Consider the following 20,329-nt stretch of genomic DNA (forward strand, 5'->3'; position numbering starts at 1 on the left):
ATAAATAACAACAATTAATAACTTAAAAAATTTATAAGACATAAAAAAATCAACCAACTCTCAAAATTATATCAATGTCACAAAATTGGGAAAGAAAAAGTAACATATATTATTTGAAAATGACGTAAAAAATACTATAAATCAATATAATTAACAACTTGAAATATTTGAAAGACATAAAATATTTGATTGACTCTTCAAATTTTATGTGTCACGTAAATTGGAACACATGGAATATTGTATATTGTTTGAAAATAATGTAAAAATGTTATAAATCACAATAATTAACAATTTAAAATAATTCAAAATCATATACGAAATTGAATAACTCTCCAAATTTTAACTATAACGTAGAAATTGAAACAGGAAAAAATTTCTGTGGGTAAGAAATATTAAGCATCACTTGTTATTACGTATCTAAAATATATATATTTAAAAATATTTAAATATTTATATTTGGTAACTAATATGCAACGAATAATCAATATCTTCTAATTCGTGTGAATGTAATACAAATCAATTTGGTGTTTTTTTTCTTTTTTTAAAAAGAAGAAGATAAATATGACTTTACAGAGTGTATATGATGAGTGTTAATATATAATTTACTTTTTAAAAATCCCTTTTTTAATTTTTTTTTTAATACTTAAAATATGTGTACAAGATATTATTTGGGAAAATTGTAAACGAAGGAAAACAGCCTGAGAAAGTATTTGATGATTGAATTTGGAGGAGAATATTCGTAATCTCTGGGAACATTGAAAACACATACACGCTCAACTGAGAGGTTACAAAAAGGGGAATTGGGCTTTAGAGTAGGGAAATTGAAAGGTGAATCCGCGAAGCAGTGGTTTTTTTTCTTCAATTGTTCAGCGAAGCAAAAGTCTCAGAAGCCACACTGATGGAGCCCAATGAAGCTCCATTATCGACTTCTCCATCAAGCTTCAGTTTCAGCCAGCAACGTCATTTCTACCTCGCCGTCGATAGAATTCAGTTCAAAATGGTAACCCTTCCTATTCTCCAATTTCCTTCAACCATTAGCTTTTAATACTCATTGAAACTGAAATGAAACAGGAGACTTTGGTGGATCTATTGGGCATGGCTGGCCGGCTATGGGCCATACCTATTGTAGTTAGCTGCAGCACACGTGACGAGCTCGACGCTGTCTTCTCCGCCCTTTCCAATATCCCACATATTACAATGGCCGCTCTGGTTCTCTCTCAATCCGTTTTCCTCTTTGTTGTAAATTAGTTTAAAATTAAGTTGTTAAATCAACATTGTTAATCTGTTATGGGACTTAGATGGTTACAGAGGATTCATATAACGGATACAGGTAGTTTGGAACTTTGAAATTGAGTCACAGCTGGTTGATGGATTGAATGATGAACATGTTATTTGAATGAAATTAGTCTTAGCAAAAGGGAAATTGATATGGAGAGTCTCAACTAGGTAGGGATTGAGGGTTAGTTGATTGATTGATTGAACATATATGTGTGAAATTTGCAGTACAGTGATCTTCCTGAAGCGGAACGTGCAAGAGTTTTAGCTAGTTTTCGTCAGGCTACAATGAGGTGGATCAAGCAGGATTCAGGGGAAACAGAGAAGGTAGAGGAGAAGTCTCATTTGATAGTTGTCACGGATGTTTGCCTTCCCCTCGTTAACTCTGGGGAGTCACCTATTAGTGCTCGTGTCTTGATTAATTATGAGCTACCAACAAAGAAGGTACTCTTCTTGCAGGTTTTACATTTCCTTAATCTTTCTTTTCAGCATTTTAATAACTCTTACTCGTGGGACTTGAAGAATTGTTAATTAGAGGTGTGACTTTTAATTGTTGGATCATAACACTCGTAGTGGACTTGTGTGAAATGACAATACTGTTCATTCCCAGCTTGGAGTTTAGAAAAAGAGAGAGCTAACTTTTGAAGAGCAGGAACAAGTAAACCATAAGTTTCTAAGATCTGCTTATTCCTTTCTGGCATCGTTTGACCAGTGTACACTGAGACCTGCTTATTTCTTTCAGCTTTTGATGTTCCATTATTTCCCTCCTTTTGGATTCTAGCATAAAGCTTTCTCCCATAACATGCTGCTTATTTGTCTTTGTTAGAAAGTGAAATCGAAAATGTCGCCACAAGTACATACATAGAGCCCGTTTGGATGGGCTTTAAGTTGGTCAAAACCAATTTAAAGCCCCTTTTTGGCTTTTGGACGTGTTTGCCTAATGCTAACTTTAAGCCATAAAGTTCTTAAAGTCAGTCAAAAATGAAAAGTTAGGATTTCTAACTTTTTTTTTCTAAGTGCTTAAAGCCATTTTGTTTAACCATGGAAATTACTTTTATATCCCTTATATTTTAACTAAATTCCCAAACTACCCTTTTTATTCTTTTAACTCTAAAATCCAAACACTTATTTTCAATATAAGCACTTTTATCCAAACACTCAACTGTTTATTTATAAAAATAACTTTCAGCACTTCAAAGTTCTAAAAGCACTTCATACATAAAAGTTACTTTTTTTAAGCCCATCCAAACGGGCTCATAAAGAGAACATGTTAAATTCATATTTATTGAAAGTTAGTATGTACCTTCAGGTTTAAAATGATGAAAATATTACATAAACAAAACTGTTAGAATAACTATCAGATTGGAGCCATTAAGCTGTTAGATTAGGTCGCGAGGATTCCGAAGTTAAAATGAAACGCTTGAACTCTGTGCAAATGCTCTCATAAGTTTGAAGTATGGAAAGTACTTTAGAGACTGAGGATATTAGGATAAGTAGAAATAGAACATAATTTATTCATAGTTAGTTTAGCTTTCTCAAGAGGAATGAAGTTGAAGTGAGATTAAGTAAGAATGTAGTGCCGAAATGCACATACTTCAAATGTCTAGGCACGTTCTTTTAAGAGAATGACACCAAATATGGAAATTTCACACATGAAATTGAAATAGGATGTCTGACATGGAAGAGTGATATGTGATAAATGAATTCTTATGTATAAGTGGAAAGTGAGTTTCATAGGATGGTCATGGACCAGTGTCTCACAATATTGTTTGGAAATCATATGGGCTTCTAAGCACCAAATATCACAACAACAACAACAACAATATACCCAGTGAAATCCCACAAGTGGGGTCTGGGGAGGGTAAGGTGTACGCAGACCTTACCACTACCTCATGGAGATAGAGATGCTGTTTCCGAAAGACCCTCGACTCAAAAGTCACTGTTCCAAGTTCGAGAGAAAAACAATATAGATAGCATAATAAAATACTACTACAACAACAACAAGCCCAGTATAATCCCACCATGTGGGGTTTGGGGAGGGTAGAGTGTACGCAGACCTAACCCCATCTTGAAAGGTAGGACGGCTGTTTCCGAAAGACCCTCGGCTTAAGAGAGAAGAACAAGAGAGGAAAAACAAGAAAAACAAGACATAGGTCAGTAGAGCCAAGCATATCGAAAACAATATAAAAATATGAATAATGAGAGCGAGAAAGTCAGGGTAGGAAAGACCGAAAAAAAAAGAGCATTAACTACTATAGATAAATAGGATACCCAAAGTAAACCGGACCAACAAATACAAGCAGTAATCAAATGCAGAAATCAAATGTTAATAAACAAATGAGCAAAACTACGACTACTATGAAGAAAAGATAAGCCACCTAGCCCACTATCTTAGTCTAAGTCCTCCACAGCCTCCTATCTAAGGTCATGTCCTCGGTGAGCTGCAACTGTGCCATATCATGTCTAATCACCTCTTCCCAATACTTTTTCGGCCTCCCTTTGCCCCTCCTGAAACCGTCCATAGCCAACCTTTTGCACCTCCGCACTGGAGCATCTGTGTCTCTCTTCTTCTCATGCCCAAACCATCTCAGTCTCGCTTCCCGCATCTTGTCCTCCACCGATGCCACTCCCACCTTGTCTCGGATATCTTCATTCCTAATTCTATCCATCCTAGTGTGTCCACACATCTACCGCAACATTCGCATTTCTACGATAGCAAAGTAATGCGATAATCAAAGACAATAACAATACAACTATACAGGCACGCCTAGACCTACGACCACCCTAAACCGACACACGACAAGACACCATTCTATCCCTACTAGTCTTCTACCCTAATCCGCGACCTCCACTCCTTTCTATCTAAGGTCAAGTCCTCGGTGATATGTAGTAGCGTCATATCTTGTCTAATCACTTCTCTCAAATACTTTTTCGGTCTACCCCTACCCCTCCGCATAGCCCCCATATCCAACCGCTCGCACCTCCTATCTGGGGCGCCGACACCCCTCCTCGGCATATGCCCAAACCATCTCAGTCTCGCTTTTCTCATCTTGTCTGCCACAGATACCACTCTCACCTTCTCCCAAATAACCATATTCCTGATCTTATCACTTCTAGTACGTCCACACATCCATCTCAGCATCCTCATCTTCGCAACATGCATTTTCTGAACATGAGAGTTCTTTACTAGCCAGCACTCCACTCCATATAACAACGCTGGTCTAACCGTCATTCTATAGAACTTACCTTTAAGTTTAGGTGGTACTTTCTTATCACACAGAACTCCAGAGTCAAGCCTCCATTTCATCCACGCTGCCCCAATGCGGTGCCTGACATCATCATCGATGTCCCCACTACTCTAGATGATGGATCTAAGATATTTAAAGTTTTCTGTCTTGGGGATAGGTTGGGTGGCAAGCCTCACTTCTATGCCCTCTTCATCCATCGCAACACTAAATTTGCACTCCAAGTATTCTTTTTTGGTCCTGCTCAAACTGAAACATTTGGACTCCATCGTTTGTCTCCAAATCTCCAACCTATCATTAACTCTGTTCTGAGTCTCATCAATCAAAACTATGTCGTCCGTAAATAGCATACACCATGGAACCTCTTCCTGAATAGACCGTGTCAGCTCATTCATCACCAAGGCAAAAAGAAAAGCTATTGTATAAATGCGGATATTGAGATGGGTTTGTGTTTATACAAGATTAGATAACATAAGAAACAATCACATTTGACAGAATGTATCCAACTGTAGTGGTCCACAGGTGTGATAGTATGATGATTAAAGATGCTAAAATTGAACAAGGTAGACATACTGGTTAAACAAAACAAAACAAGGTTGATATAAAATCACATGGAAAGAAGTTCTCTTCAAAGACTTCTTTTCTTGATCAAGGAGTTCTCTTCAAAGACTTCTTTTCTTGATCAAGGAATTCTCGTCAAAGTAAATCATCCATACAAGCGCAACCAATTAGTTTGGATTAAGGCATTGTTGTTGTTTTTAGACATACAAATGTCCACGTTTTTGCCAGAAGTGTTTTCAGTTTTGTTAAGGTTTATATACAACGTAAAAATTGGTGTTTGATTTTTTTTTTTGGATAACCTATAGTTTCTCTTAAAATACATTATTTAATATCAGATGAATAAACTTAATGGAGCTGGAAGAGGTGTAGAGGATTCTAATAGTCTATCCCATCTAGTTTTAGGATTGAGGTGTAATTGATTTATTTATTGTGTAAATGCACTCAAAAGATGATTCAACAGGATTTGTATTCCATAGGTTCACTCTTATATGTGCATAAGATGTGAGATGCTAGATAAATACTTATTTTCTCATCCGAGTTCTGGATTTATTTCAAGATGGATAGACCAATGCATGAATTGCATGATCCAATTAGAAGCCAAAGAAACATATTAAGAAGGTACATCTAGTGATTCCAACTTTCTACAATTCCAAATTATTTTTGCCTACTCATGTTTAGTTTCTTTGTTAAACAAGTTAGTGATTATAAGTCCAGTTAAGTAAGATAAGATGCACTGAAAATGGTCTAAGGTCTTAAACATTGAAAAGAAACTGAAATGTAGCACTTCTTTTTTCCTTATTTTTTTTTGGGAGATGTGGGTTTGGGGGAGAAGGGGTTCTGTTGCAGTGTTATCAAAAGAAAAAAAGTGCAAAAAAGCTCTAAGGTCCATTGGAGCTTTAAGCGCAAATAAAACTTGTGTTTTAACGAAAAAGGCACAAAGGGAGAAAAAATATAAATATATATATGTTTAGTCCAGGACTAACAATTATAAGCATGAATGACAAATATATGAACAAAGAAGTTGATTTTTTCCCGATAACGTGAAATATCAATTATTTAGTGTCGCCTCTTCAAAAGAAGCTCATTGTCAAGGAGAAGTATGCCTTAGAACCTTGATGACGACACTGAAGTGCACATTAAGTGAGACTAAGCGCTCAACACATTTTTGCCTTGCTTCAGGGCTTAAGCACGCTTTAAGTGCGTATTTGACAACACTGTTGTATAGTGACGGCATCATAGGGGCCTGCTCCTTTTCATATATATATATATATATACACACACACACATATATATTGGATAGATGAAAGATGGTTATTATGTGATTACACCTCTACGACTACCCGAGGAGAAGTGAATAGCCACGTGCTTTGGGATAATTGACGTTCACAATGCCACCTTAATCTTAGCTAGCAGTGCAATGATAAGTAGCTCGGACTCTAATGTGGGTGTCCGATACGGGTGTGGATCTAGAGGTCGGATTCTTCACGATCAAAATTTTAAGATTCGGGAGTACAAATCTAGTTATGGATACCGGTGCGGGGATTCGGCTAAAAATAATTCAAATATCTAAAAGTAGAGTTATAAAATTATGCCAAGATCATGGTATAGACTATTTGGAAGGAAAGAAATACATGAATTTTTCAGAGCAAGTTTGAATCTGTAATTATAATTAAGTACATATGCATCTCCTTGCTGTTTTATGGTGTAATATGGCTATTACAAATGATATAGCAGCCACGATGAACTTCTTGAGTTCATTGCACATTCAACAATGATGTTGATCTGTAAATATCTTTAACGCATCTTCCGGTTGCTGACTTTTTTATACAAATATCTTTTAGCAATAAAAAAACATAGGCCTAAATTATAGTGTCACCCTAGCTTTTGTTTTGATTTCAGAACTCATTGTAGTTGTCTCGAATTTCTCTATTGATTTTTGGTCAAAGTACCCAAAATTGATTGACTAGATCCTGTACAGATCCCCCACCCACGTCGTGCCGCTCGGGTACGGCACATAAAGTGAAGAGTCCGAGCAATTTAGTTCACTGCAATGTGAGCATGATTCTTCGCCATCCACTAAACCCGTTTACATGAAGAGACTGCACACCACCATGTTCCAGGATTTCTTGATGCGTGTATATATGTATACAACGGGTTCAAAGGATAGGATGAATTTTAAGGATTTGGCATATGCTGATTAGGCAGAGAAGTAACAATGATGAACAACAAGAACCAAAGGTGAACAAGGGCAACTAGTGAGACTTTTAAGTCTTAAACATGAAAGAAAACCATTAATTGCTCCAGAGTATCCAGACATGCAAGTACTGACTTGAGGTTTGCTGTGATTGCAAAACCCTAACATCATTCGAAGAGAAATTATCATGAAGATCTTGTCAGACCCTGAATTTGCTCGGATACCATGTCGGCTGAAATCTTTCATCAATTTGAGATATTTGGTGAAGAATATGAACACCCCAGTGTGGTTTCTGTATTTGTGAATGAAGAATATGAACATCTGGAAGAGTTGCCAAAGCTGTGAATGAATGTAAACAACTAAACATATATCCTCACAGATTTCAGCTGAAAATAAAATATCTAGATGCTATGCACGAACAACTAATAAGCTGCACAACACCTGTAAGCTGTTGATAAATAATAAATTGGGCCTAGTCAACTTAATGAAGAACTGAACTCATAAGCTTGGGCTAGCAGCCCAGATGCTGCCTCCATTTACTGTATTAGAGACAGATATCTAATTTGCCCGCATATATGTCTCCACTTTACACTTGTTCAAAATCAGCTCAGGTAAAATCAATCACTGTACCTGATAATCAATATATGTGTGAAACAATTAACTCAATACACTCTTTAATGGGGGTTGAATTTTTTGAGGTATTTTGGCTTCAGTTCTCTTTTTTCATGAGTATAATATATATCATGGGCTCATAAGATTCTTCTGTTCTTAATTCTTTAAATCTTATTAGTTCCTCATTTCTGTTCTTTAGGAACCAAATTTGATCCTAGAAATTGTTGGAGGAAGTTGGCCTAGAAAAAACATGTATAGTGAAAGATATATACTTCACTTGACAATTGCATTTAATTGTTTGAATTTGTGATCTGTACCTCAGGACTTGCAAATGTACTTACCTTGTTGTTATGCTCTTATGTAGGAAACATATATGAGGCGCATGGCTACTTGCTTGGCAGCAGGTTCTCTTTCCATACTAAAGAACTGGATTTGAAAAGAGAGCAGATTAGACTTGAGAGAAGGAATAAGAGGAATGGAAGCAAAGAATGCAAGATAGAACATAATTATTTTTCACATCTCCTTCATAATACTTCCTTCCTCATTGGAGTCAATTAAGAAGGATGTCATCCAAATGCCCGTTCCTTCAAACTCCCTTCCCCCACCTTATTTTCTATGTAGTTGATAATATGTAGTGTCATGTTAGCTTTGTTATTCTTGAACATATCACATAAGTTTCTTGATCATATGCAGATGGATGTGTGATCAACATGGTTGTTGGAGGCGAAGTTGTTACTCTCAAAAGCCTTGAAGAAAGTAGTGGCCTTCTCATAGCAGAAATGCCCATTAATGTAAGGTCTTAATTTGGTTCTTGCAGTTTATTATTGCATGGAAACATCAGTGTGAAGCCAGGAATGGGATTATGAGTTATTTGGACCCGTGTGTTGTTGTATTGCAATTTGTGGATGCATACGTGCACAATTGTCTCGTATTTCTATTCTTTTGAAGCTCACTAATAATCTCAATAATGTTTGCTTGTCAACTTGTGCACATGCTTCTGAGCAGATTTTTGAGATTCTGTGAAGAGATGAGGCCCTGCAGATGTCTTCTGAACCCATGAGATTTCAAGTAATTAGGCATATGATTAAAAAATTCTCCACTTCTGTAGTACTACATCAGACTGTCATTTGGCTTTCCTGTGAAGAGATGAGGCCCTGCAGATGTCTTCTGAACCCATGAGATTTCAAGTAATTAGGCATATGATTAAAAAATTCTCCACTTCTGTAGTACTACATCAGACTGTCATTTGGCTTTCCTGAGTAGAGTTCTGTTGTTGAATTTGGATCCTATTCCATGCTTTGTCAATTATGAGATGAGTGTTGATTACCCGAGCCTTTATCTGGGGGGTTAGGAAGGGGGTGAATGTGATTTTCATCTTCAGGATGGTTTCAATTTTAACGTAATATAGCTCCTTGCCTATGTCATTAGGAGAGGGGCTATACAGATTTAGTAGCTGTTCATTTTAATCTGAAGGTACTCTACACGAAATATGAATTTGGGAAGATTTGAATTGTCAGTAGGTTTACGTTAGAGCAATTGAGATGTTCAAGAGGTAAGATCTTTATTGGGCCATGTCAATGTTGTTCATATATGCATGAAGTCCAGTTTTGATTATTTAACTGGTAGTTGGAATTTAGAAAGTTGCATTCTTGAGTTCAAGCCTACTAATGGGATTATGGCCTAGAAGGGTCCCTTTTATCATTGGGATTCGTGATGCTTTGCTGCCAACCAATGTTTCTCGTTCTTGGCTCTAGTCATTCTCATGACTTTACTTTCAATTGTGACTTGATTCCACTATCTTTCACAAATGAGGCCACAGAACTTGGTTACATTAGCTGTAACAACTGGCACACTATCACAATTTGCCGTCGTGGTTTATATTGCATGAGAAAGGGGAGGGACAACTTTTATTCTTTGCTGCCAACTGATATGGCCAATTGGCCATACATTTGGAATTACAAGATTTCGACTTGAGGACTTCTAGTATTACTTTTGTTGTACTTAAATGAATTGGTCATGTAATAGGCATAGAGATGGGAAATGTAGTTAAGTGTTTGTGATATTGTAATTCCAATTTTATGAGAGAAGAGAAAGTATATAGAAGAAAAAGAGAATAATAGTATAAAGACAGAAGAGAACAACTAATTCAATCTGTTTACTAGTATGTATTAGTATATATCTTTTATCCCAATCAAGGAGTGATTTATGTTGGGACCGGTAGATTGTCTGAAGCCAAATAAGTTCATTGGAATTTTTCTAAGAAAATCTTGGAATTGACCTACTCAGGCCCCAGATAAATGAATTGGTTGCAAGATGTGGAGCACATTTTTTTCGGTCTAGCGGTTAGTCCCCACACTGTTAAATAGGTTACTTTTGTGTCTGCTTTGAGGATAATTAACCCATTAAAATCTTGAGTCCTAGAGGTTTGCTATGCCACATTTGAAGCTTCCTGTTGAAAATATCTGGATTTTAACCTGCATTTTTAACTATGCTAACTATTTTTAGCTGTGGTTTATGCTCGATCCCTCAAAGTCTTCTATCTGCTTACATTATATAATTTTTCTCTCCATTCAAAGAGATTGTGGTGAGTATGGAGATGGAGAAACAGATTTATATATGCACAGTTGGAAGAAATTACTAAGAAGAAAGAAGCAAAACAATGTTATTAAAAACAAGACTATTTTTGTGGGAAGGTAAGATGTGTTTTTCTCCAGGTTGTTTTCGTTTCCCTAGTCGATGTCTAATTTCACATACAGTTAGATCCCCTGAATTGTTCTCGAGTAAAGTTTTATGCCCATTTTAGCTATGATATTCTTGATAAATCTTGCAAAATGGCTGATTGCAACATGCCAGGGTGTTTTTGGAAAACAGTTGAATTTTCAATCCTTAACTTGATCTCAATCTCCTAAACCAAATATGGGATAGAAAAAACGAAAGGTAACCTCGCCTAGTCTTAGGGGAAGCTACACATAAATGACTTTGGGAAACTTTCAAAAACATCAAACATTAGGCCTTAAATAGGACTACTTAGCTACAGTTTCACTAATTACATTCGCAACTATACTTTGGTTTGCTAAGCATTTGTTTTTTTGTATTTTTTCACATATTTCAGAGATAAAAACAAAAAAAGACAAACTGATTTGTATCAAAATGAATGCATATTAGGAGGAGAGAAGCAAGGAAAGAGGATGAATACATGTTGCATTCATTGTATCACGGATATAAAAATACATAATACAAATACAGTTGCATATAAATTTAGTTTTTCGAATACAATTGATATAAAATACAAATTTCTCACATGTATTTGATTGGATATTATTGATACATAATACATTTGACAAAGAAAATGAATGCATATTGTATTCTTATGAATACAAATATAGTTTTTTGAATACAATTGATACATAATACATTTAATGCATTTCTTCTTATTGGCGGGAGAGAGAGGGGAAAAGGGAAGAGAGAGCAGCGGGAGGAGAGGCAAGGAAGAGATGAGGGAGGAATTCGCTATAAAAAAAATATTGATTTATTGTAATTCTTTAAATTATAATTGTGTTTCATAAATATGTTGATATTTTTACCTTCTTAATTTTTCCAATGACTTTCAGGGTAAGAATTTGGATCTTGTCTAATTATGTAGTCTAAAAGAAGTAGAAATTATTTTCCCTTAACCCCAATACTTCACAGCGTGCCATTACAATTCCTTCCAAAAAGTGACTTGTATAGCCGAATAGTTTGCCTTCCAATCGTAACTAGCAGTCATTTGACGGATGATCATTCAATCTTTACGTGCATCAAAGTCACTAAATTATTTTTGTAATGAAAAAACTTACTCAACTTAGCCCAAATATCACATAGAGTTGCTAACTTGTGACCAAAAAGTTATTTAACTTTACCTAAATTTGTAGAAATAATATTGTCTATTGACACTAGGTCTCTGAGACATAATATAGAGTAATATTTTTTGTGATTCACTGTTGACGCTCATTATACAAGTCTTCCATTGTGAATGCCTTGGGCAAAGATGTATAATTTCTCATGACCTCCTTCTAGAGAGAGTAGAAGATACATTACGAACTTCATGTCAACCTCCTCTCTCCGACTCCGAGGAGGTTTTAGTTTTACCGGTAACTGGACTTATATCCCATGGGTCTATAATAAATGATGAAGTTGATTCAGCAAATCCTTATAACAAACTTGAAAGTAGGATAAGAATCATCAATTTCATGCAATAATCAGGAGCTAGGGTTGGGTCCCCACATTTGAAGGGGACATGCAAAGCAATGAATCTGAGTAATTGGTTGATGAAATTTTTTCCACGGAAAGAGGGAGTGTCACGTGAAATCTGATTGCCAGTGCATTGCCTGTTCCGGGCAATTTAATCTAAGTGTTTGTTGTGCGTCTCTTTCTTTCATCAACTGTGGGAGATATTGATAGAGATAGGTGCTGTCTTATGGAAGGGAAGAAAGGGAACACAATGAAGATGGACAATACATGGTCCCTAAAGTTTTATGACAAAAAGGGGTAATATCATCTGCATCTTTGCCATGGATTATTACTTCTCCTGATACAACAATTTAGCTAGTACTAAGGTGGCCTACCTGTGCATACTGCTTTAGAGATTTAGAGAGACTTATCAAGTTGGCTTCCATCAATAAAAAGGTTCTTTTAAACTTTAAGGAAAGGAAAGTATATTGCTACTTTATGACTAGCACATGGCCATGCTAATTCATGTTGCAAGTCCTATTCACAATTTCAATTTTGTGAATTCAACATTAAATCACTGATGGATTCAGATCTACTATTTGTTATAATATTAGTGGATTTTACACACAAATTTATATCTGGCGTCGAAATTATTTGGTTCATATGAACATGGTGCCGCAGCAAAGTTAATTAAATTTCACTAGTCTTTGGTGCTATGGACTTATGGTACAGGAGGCAGATAATTAAATATAGCTTCGGAGGGTTCGTTCAACACTTACTGATTACCCCTTCATAAACGGATGCTTGAACTATGTGTCATTTGTCCATGCATGTGGACAATACCGATTTTACCCCTTATAATAATGCTCAGAAGCTAACCATCGAGTGTATATAAACTTTATTAATACGGACGATATAGCAATGATTAAGGTTCTCGAGAATTTGGCAGTTAGGCAAGAGTTTGTAGCAAATTCTGTTATACACCAGTCCAAATTAAGGCGCACGGGGAACGTAGATTTTGACCTGCTTTTGCCGTTTGAATGGTTCATGTGTATATACATATCTTCCATGGATTTTCTTATCAACGACAACTGATGTATTACACGTGCAATGCTTTGTGAGAGTTTTCATATACGTGGTGTTTACTATGCTACGTCGATGGCACTTCCCTTCACTCGAATCCTCACCTACACATGTTGTAAATCCCTAAATTATTGCATTTGATCTTTGGATTTGAGTATTATGGTAACGCTGGAATGACATTTAGTTATCCAGAATTTATGATTCTTTAACTAATTGATGGGATATTTAAGATTAAATTTATATTTTGTTTGATTAAAAATATAAATTAATTCCAAATATAATACTCGACATTTATATAGTAATTTAACTTATACCCAAGTGAATGATGTATTTTTTTTATTTAATAGTGAATGATGTATTCTTACTAGTCATTCCATGTCCATTTTTTTCCTCCAAGTACTATTAACATTACTGCTACTATTTATAGTAGTGAAACTTTTAAATAGTCCGATGGTATAAAGATTTTTACTATTATATTTCTTTTACCTCTTTTGGTAAAATGATATATATATTTAGGTAAGATTGGGCACATCTTAACAATTCTATCTATTTCTTGATACCTTTGTAACTAAATAACTGGCCTATGAAAATTGAAATAATAAATTGAGAAGTGAAAAAGAAAAGAAATGCAAAGCAAGAGAAGGCAAAGAATCTAATGACGAAGAGATGTGATGACAGCTTAGTGAAATTTGTCATTTGCATGGAATCCAACAAAGATTTGGATTGAAGTAGAGAAAGGACAAAGGTTTTCCCCATGTATACTTTCCACCTTATCTTTCCTATGTCTCACTCTCTCCATTTTAAACCACCGAGAGCTCACTCTTCACCCACTGGTATATATCAACACTATGTACATTTTCCTTGATAAATAGATGTTGAAACTAGTTACTAGTAGTGGATGAACCAGAACCAACTTCAATTCTCTCTTTTTTATCAGAATAGAATGTTTATGATCCCCCTGATACATTAATTAATTAATCGTTGTTGTTCAAGGTTTCTTTATTAGCTTCTGCACGACACCTCCTGTTGTTTTTCGTGATGGCTCTAACACCTTCAACGCCTCTGCTGATGGATACTAGTATTCCGATATTGAAATCAATTCATGCAGGTACAACTCCGGATGAACAAGATCAAACTCATCAACGACCAAACATTACTGAGGTTAGTTTTTAAATTTTTCTTTTTTTTTAAAAATAATAAAATTGAATCTGGAAATTAATTGGAATGTATGATGCTAGGTTGTGGAGGAGGTGAAGTTGCTATATTCAATAGCCTTTCCCATCATTGCTGCTGGATTGCTTATATATGGAAAATCAATGATATCAATGTTGTTTATGGGTAGATTAGGTAAAGAAGCACTTGCTGGTGGATCTTTATCTATTGGCATAGCTAATATCACTGGTTACTCTGTTCTTTCTGGGCTTGCTATGGGTATGGAGGCTATATCTTCTCAAGCTTGTGGTGCTAAACAATGGCCTCTTATGGGTCAAACTCTACAACGTACAATCTTGATTCTGTTATTTTCATCCATCCCCATTTCTCTTTTATGGATAAAGATTGAACCTTTACTCCTTTTCTGTGGCCAAGATCCAACCATTTCATCAATTGCTTCAACTTATCTGTCTTTCTGTCTCCCTAATCTTTTCTTTCAATCCATTATCAATCCTCTCAAAATCTACTTGAGAACTCAGAATGTTACTTTCCCTGTTACTTTTAGTGCTGCTTTATCACTTGCCCTGCATGCACCTATCAACTATTTACTTATCTATCAACTTGGCCTTGGCATTAAAGGTGTTGCTATGGCTGTGGTGATAGCTGATTTCAATCTTCTTGCTGTTCTTTTTCTTTATGTTAGTTTTTCTGGTGTTCATAGAAAATCTTGGCAAGGTTGGTCAGCTGAATGCTTTGAAGGGTGGAAACCAATTTTGATTCTTGCTGTCCCTAGCTGTATATCTGTATGCTTAGAGTGGTGGTGGTATGAATTGATGATATTGTTATCAGGGGTTCTTTTTAATGCTGCAGAGGCAGTGTCTACTATGGGAATTCTCTTGCAGGCTACTTCACTTGCTTATATATTTCCATCAGCGTTAAGTTTGGCTGTGTCCACAAGAGTTGGGAATGAATTAGGAGCCAATAGGCCTAATAAAGCAAAGACTTCATGTCATGTAGCAATTTTGTGTGCTACATTTACAAGCTTCATAGCAATGCTATTTATGACAACATTAAGAAATGCTTGGGGCAAGGCTTTTACAGACGACGAGTCGATTTTGTGGCTGACAGCAGCGGCAATGCCGGTGGTGGGGTTGTGTGAATTGGGAAACTGCCCACAGACCACCGGTTGTGGTGCTTTGAGGGGCAGTGCAAGGCCAGCTTTGGCTGTTCATATAAACTTGGGCTCTTTCTATGGGGTTGGATTGCCCCTGGCAATTGTATTGGGCTTTGTTATGAAGATGGGCTTGTTGGGCCTTTGCTTGGGCTTGTTGGCTGCTCAAGCTGTTTGTGCATGTCTCATGGTTTTTGTGTTGAGTAGAACTGATTGGATGGTTCAAGCCCAGAGAGCCAAAGAGTTGATTGGTGTTGATGTGGAATATCAAACTATATCAATTAAAACAGTGTGCTAGAAAGTTAATTTGTTTATCCTTTGTATACTGATAAGTACAGTACAGTGCAGTGGTATGTATCTTCCTTTTTTCTAGTTCTTCAGCTTGTTTGCTCTCTATAAAAAAAAATCGGTTTTTGTGGTCCTTCAAGTAAATAATTAATATGTATATATATATGTTGCTCATGGAGTCATGTTTAATAATTTCATAGGTAGGAAGAGTTTGAATTTGAACATTACTGAGGATACATAAATTTAAATCAAAATATAATTTCAAACTTAATAACACATTGCCGGCTGAACACACAGGGAATTGGAGGTAGCATTGTCAAAGACACTTGTAAATTGTAAAGCTTGTCAAAGTTAAATGAGTTGCCATTAGAAATTAATACTAATTAAGTACATCCAATTAGTAATTAACAACCACAGAAGCAAACATTTTCACCTGGTCATGCCTGCATGATAAGGGGGCATCGTAACTCCCCGGCTTTGTCTATCCATATTAGCTTGCCACCCTACAAGTACAACACAATTACAATACATTATTATAAACGTAGTGTATAAGTGACCTGATTATGTAAATATTTCTTATATCATCAGTGCATAAACTTATGATTACCTATGCCCATATCAAAGCCACGGTTCTTAAGCTCTCTGTATTCTTGGCAAAGAGCACAAGGTTCACAGAAAACGTGTACAAGACAATCAACACAAGGTGCCTCTTCCAGATCATATTGCCCCCTCATTTTGGACCTATAGAAACAGGAATAAAGGCTAGGCAATCCTGTCAGCCCCAGCAAACCATATAATGCACCTCTACTCGCACATGCTAACATCAAAAAACAACACAAACATCATAAACTTACTTCATTACAATCATTGCTACGAGTAACCTCTTTTTACACTTCACAAAAAAAAGAAAGTTTCTTGATTTTTTTGGGTGTTTGATTAATAAGTAGACAATATTTTTGAGGAAGTCTATAGATTAAAGATTAAAAAATAAATTTATCAAATCAGTAAGGGGCCGTTTGGTTACTGGTTAGAGTTATGCATGTATTAGTTATGCAGGGTTTAGTCATGTAGGTATTAGTTATGCAGAATTTAAAAAAAATTAGTGAGCTAATTCTTATTTCTTAATTTCAAAATGTTTAGTGAGTTAATATTTATTATACTCATTAAAATAAATAACTATCTAAATAACACATTAAAATTTAAATAATACCAATAGCTAAAATAATAAAGTAAATAACAAATAACTAAAAACAATTAAGTAATTTGTATTGAATAGGACTAAGCAATCAAGACAAAAAAGGGGTAAATGTGTAGTTTGTTATTTTAATACATGTATAACTAATACCCACATAACTTATTCCACCTTCTATCCCGCATAACTTATACATAGATTCCCTCATAAGTTATGTCAGTATTAATTATGTAGGATTACAAAAAACGCAATCAAACATTATATAAGAGTAATATGTGATATAACTTTTGTCCTATTTGCAAACCAAACATGATATAAAATTAATACATGAATTAGCTTTGGGTTTATTCCATAACCAAATGGCCCCTAAGTGTTTTGATAATTTTTTTGAATCCTACGTATTAATGATAATGTCTAAGAATATAGTAGTTGTTGCAAGTGATGAGAAAATCGTCTTTGAGCTTTAACTCATTCCCAATAGCTGCAGTGTAATTGCTCAAGAAATTAAAGAGACCAAAGTACACCTCCGGCATAGATGCAGGATCTAACACCCCAAATGATCATAACTAGACATATGGAATGCGAATAATATAATATGAGAGTCGAACATTGAATTAATCAAGAATTAGGATGAGACTAATTATAATACCACAATAAAAATATGAATGTTGAGCCTCAAAATTAGATCATGTGGCGAGAATTATTATCCAAAATTATATAAATAGACCAAATTACAACTTCTACACTAATGAGTTGAACAAGTAGTATGAAGTTAAAAGTGAAAGAGGGTATTTACTTCCCTTTTCCATCGATTTTTTCTCTTGGTAACCAAATATCAAAAAATAATTTATTTGAAACAAATTAACTTTCATCGTATCAAAAATACGCCTAAGTGAAAAAAATAAGTGAGACAATATCATAGTACTAAAATTAATGTTTACATACTTACAAGTTGTTCCTTTGTTTAGTATTTCGGAGATCTGTCCAAAGGTGATACAAGGGCAAACAGAAGTAACTAAACAGTTAGCAGGGTCATCAAAACAGTGGCAAAGACCGGTTGACCACGGCGGCGGCGTGGCGGCGGGAGAGTGCACCGGCATACTGGGGGCAGATGCGTAGTGAGGAGGAACATAAGGTTGTTTCATAGGGCCAGGATTATATCCTTCACCGGAGAATTTGCCGTAGTCTTGATGAACCGATGGATACATTATATTTGTTTTTAGAGTAAAGTTAATTTGAAGAAAATGAATGAATTGTTCCTCTTGGTAAATGGTACAATGTCCTAATTTAACGCAAAACATTAGTTTCAAGAAATGACTTTAAAGTATGAAATGCGTACCTAAAACATCCTTTCTAAGAAATCTTGTAAGAGTTGAAATTTTATTAATTAAAGTAACTAGCACTATATGCAACAACACGAGTATAGTCTACCGACGACTTTATCTCTACATTTAGAGGTAAATATGTTATTTCTGATAAGCTCTCGGTTCAAAGAAAAAATAATCTAAAGTAATTCATAAAAAAAATATAACAGAAGCGAAAACATAACAAAACATTTTGAACAGTAACTACAACAAAATAATACGATAATTAAAGTACAAGAAATAGTCAAAAAACAAAAATTACATAAACAAGACTACAACTATTACTGCCTACATCCCATATTAGATAGACACTTTCTGTTTTACACGATAGTTAAGAAATCATTAATAAATTGATCAATTTTACTATTTTGCCTTTTGTTTATATCAATGGACATAAAATAAGTTAGAGAAAATATGCATATAAAGAGTCTGTTTTGATAGACTTATTTTAAATAGTTTATAAGTTGAAAACAACTTATAAGTCAAAAAAAAATTGTGTTGCACCAACTTATTGGGTCTTATTTTAAGCACAAAATGACTTTAAGTTGGTCAGGCAAACACTCAAAAAGCTGAAAATAACTTATAAGCAGCTTATAAGTCAATCCAAATAGGCTCAAAGTATAGAATAGCTAGTATTGAAAATTGTTCGTATTCAAACTGTCATATTAATTATAGGGGTAAAATGAATTTTTTTTTAATTAATACTATTCTGATTGTAAATGATCAAGTAATATGGACAATTATTTTTAATAAAATGTCCATTTAATTGGGGACGGAAGGAGTAATATGAATGGACTTGCACAATAATATAGTGTACCTTCACTTTGCACCATATGGTGGATGGAAAAGAAAAAGAACAACTTGCACAATGTACCTCTTTCAATTTGTAGTTTTTTTTTTCTTCAATGGTCTTGTTTTTCAGGAAGTGCATTTTAATAGCTAATTAAAGTCTCCTGCGTTAATTTCTTGATTAACCTTATTGAATTGTACACGTCGTACCATAAATTTCTAAGGGTAAATTAAAGGTCAAATCCATGCCTTTGCCATTATAATTTTGATACGAAGTTTCTCTTAAAAGGGTTTAATTTCCTGTCTCATTCAAAGAGGTGAATGAGATACTGTATTATTTTCCAAATTCAAAAGGTTTGAATGGATTTTACTTATTTATAAAAGGAAATGGATCAAATAGTCTGAGATAATGTTAACTTTTCTAGAAAATAATGCCAAGAAAAGAGAATGAGGGTTAGTACAGTTTATTGAAGTGGATGTCATGTTATGTGACAACTCATAAATTAAAATTAAGCATGCTAATTTGAACAATTAAATCGTACAATATTCTGGTGGTGTTATCAAGGGTTCATCTACAAATGTAACATAAATTAAATTTATAAACATTCGTGTGAGTTAAAACTGAGCATTTCAATGCGCAATCCAAGCTCAATTATTCACTAAAATATTTGGAGCACCTTATTAAACTCTCCCTCTCAAAATAAATGATATTTTTAATTTGGGCATATTCCTTAAAAAAAATTCTCATTCCTAAAAAGTTTTTTTCCGTTTCAAAATAAGTAGTATTTTAACTTGGACTCCTTTTAAGACAACTACTTATTTCTCCTTTTCAAAATAAGTGGTATTTTTAGTTTGAGCACACTCCTTAAGAAAGTTAGTTATTCCTAAAAAATGAGATGTATTTCCTTCGTCCCAAAATAAATACTACATACTCCCTCCTCCCATTTTAGTTGTCATGTCCTACCAATAATTAAGATTGCTCGGGGTTGGATCGCCATCTGAGAGTGAAGAAGTCATCCTTCACCACCCATGAAGAGTCGAGCAAGAGCAATCGCAGCAGGCGAAAACTCCAAAATCCAAAACGTTGGTTAGGGTTCCGGAGATTCAATTTGACTAATTTGCGCTTTTCAAAAGTCAATTTAACTAATTTTTAAAATTAAATTATATTACTTTAACTCAATATTATAAAGTAAA

General features: G+C 34.9%; 2 protein-coding genes and 1 pseudogene across 3 annotated transcripts; 2 read left to right on the forward strand and 1 right to left on the reverse strand.

Moving 5' to 3' along the window:
- The first annotated feature begins 677 nt into the window (after window positions 1-677).
- Window positions 678-9,213, forward strand: LOC129872374 (ATP-dependent RNA helicase eIF4A). The gene is made up of 6 exons (XM_055947361.1): window positions 678-1,000; window positions 1,072-1,209; window positions 1,504-1,719; window positions 8,252-8,291; window positions 8,581-8,678; window positions 8,893-9,213. Exons 1-6 carry the CDS (start codon window positions 899-901, stop codon window positions 8,908-8,910), a joined length of 612 nt encoding a protein of 203 aa, XP_055803336.1. The 5' UTR covers window positions 678-898; the 3' UTR covers window positions 8,911-9,213.
- LOC129872375 (cell number regulator 1-like) lies at window positions 7,064-18,330 on the reverse strand (annotated as a pseudogene).
- On the forward strand, window positions 13,754-15,918 carry LOC129872373 (protein DETOXIFICATION 48-like). Of its 2 annotated transcripts, none has more exons than XM_055947360.1 (3): window positions 13,754-14,012; window positions 14,173-14,340; window positions 14,418-15,918. In XM_055947360.1, exons 2-3 carry the CDS (start codon window positions 14,218-14,220, stop codon window positions 15,798-15,800), a joined length of 1,506 nt encoding a protein of 501 aa, XP_055803335.1. In that variant the 5' UTR covers window positions 13,754-14,012; window positions 14,173-14,217; the 3' UTR covers window positions 15,801-15,918. The 2 variants fall into 2 exon arrangements, with proteins under 2 accessions (XP_055803335.1, XP_055803334.1); XM_055947359.1 differs by having other exon boundaries at window positions 14,288-14,340.
- Window positions 18,331-20,329: the final 1,999 nt, after the last annotated feature.

The sequence above is a fragment of the Solanum dulcamara genome, chromosome 11 (assembly GCF_947179165.1).
Source record: "Solanum dulcamara chromosome 11, daSolDulc1.2, whole genome shotgun sequence".
Classification (NCBI taxonomy): Eukaryota; Viridiplantae; Streptophyta; class Magnoliopsida; order Solanales; family Solanaceae; genus Solanum; species Solanum dulcamara.

Bases quoted from the DNA above. Each gene is read 5' to 3' on its own strand.
- LOC129872374 (XM_055947361.1), top strand. From the start codon at position 899: ATGGAGCCCAATGAAGCTCCATTATCGACTTCTCCATCAAGCTTCAGT. The intron at 1,210-1,503 runs GTTCTCTCTCAA...TGAAATTTGCAG, and splicing joins ATATTACAATGGCCGCTCTG to TACAGTGATCTTCCTGAAGC. The intron at 1,720-8,251 runs GTACTCTTCTTG...GCTCTTATGTAG, and splicing joins ATGAGCTACCAACAAAGAAG to GAAACATATATGAGGCGCAT.
- LOC129872373 (XM_055947359.1), top strand. From the start codon at position 13,934: ATGTATACTTTCCACCTTATCTTTCCTATGTCTCACTCTCTCCATTTT. The intron at 14,013-14,287 runs GTATATATCAAC...CAATTCATGCAG, and splicing joins AGCTCACTCTTCACCCACTG to GTACAACTCCGGATGAACAA. The intron at 14,341-14,417 runs GTTAGTTTTTAA...GTATGATGCTAG, and splicing joins AACGACCAAACATTACTGAG to GTTGTGGAGGAGGTGAAGTT.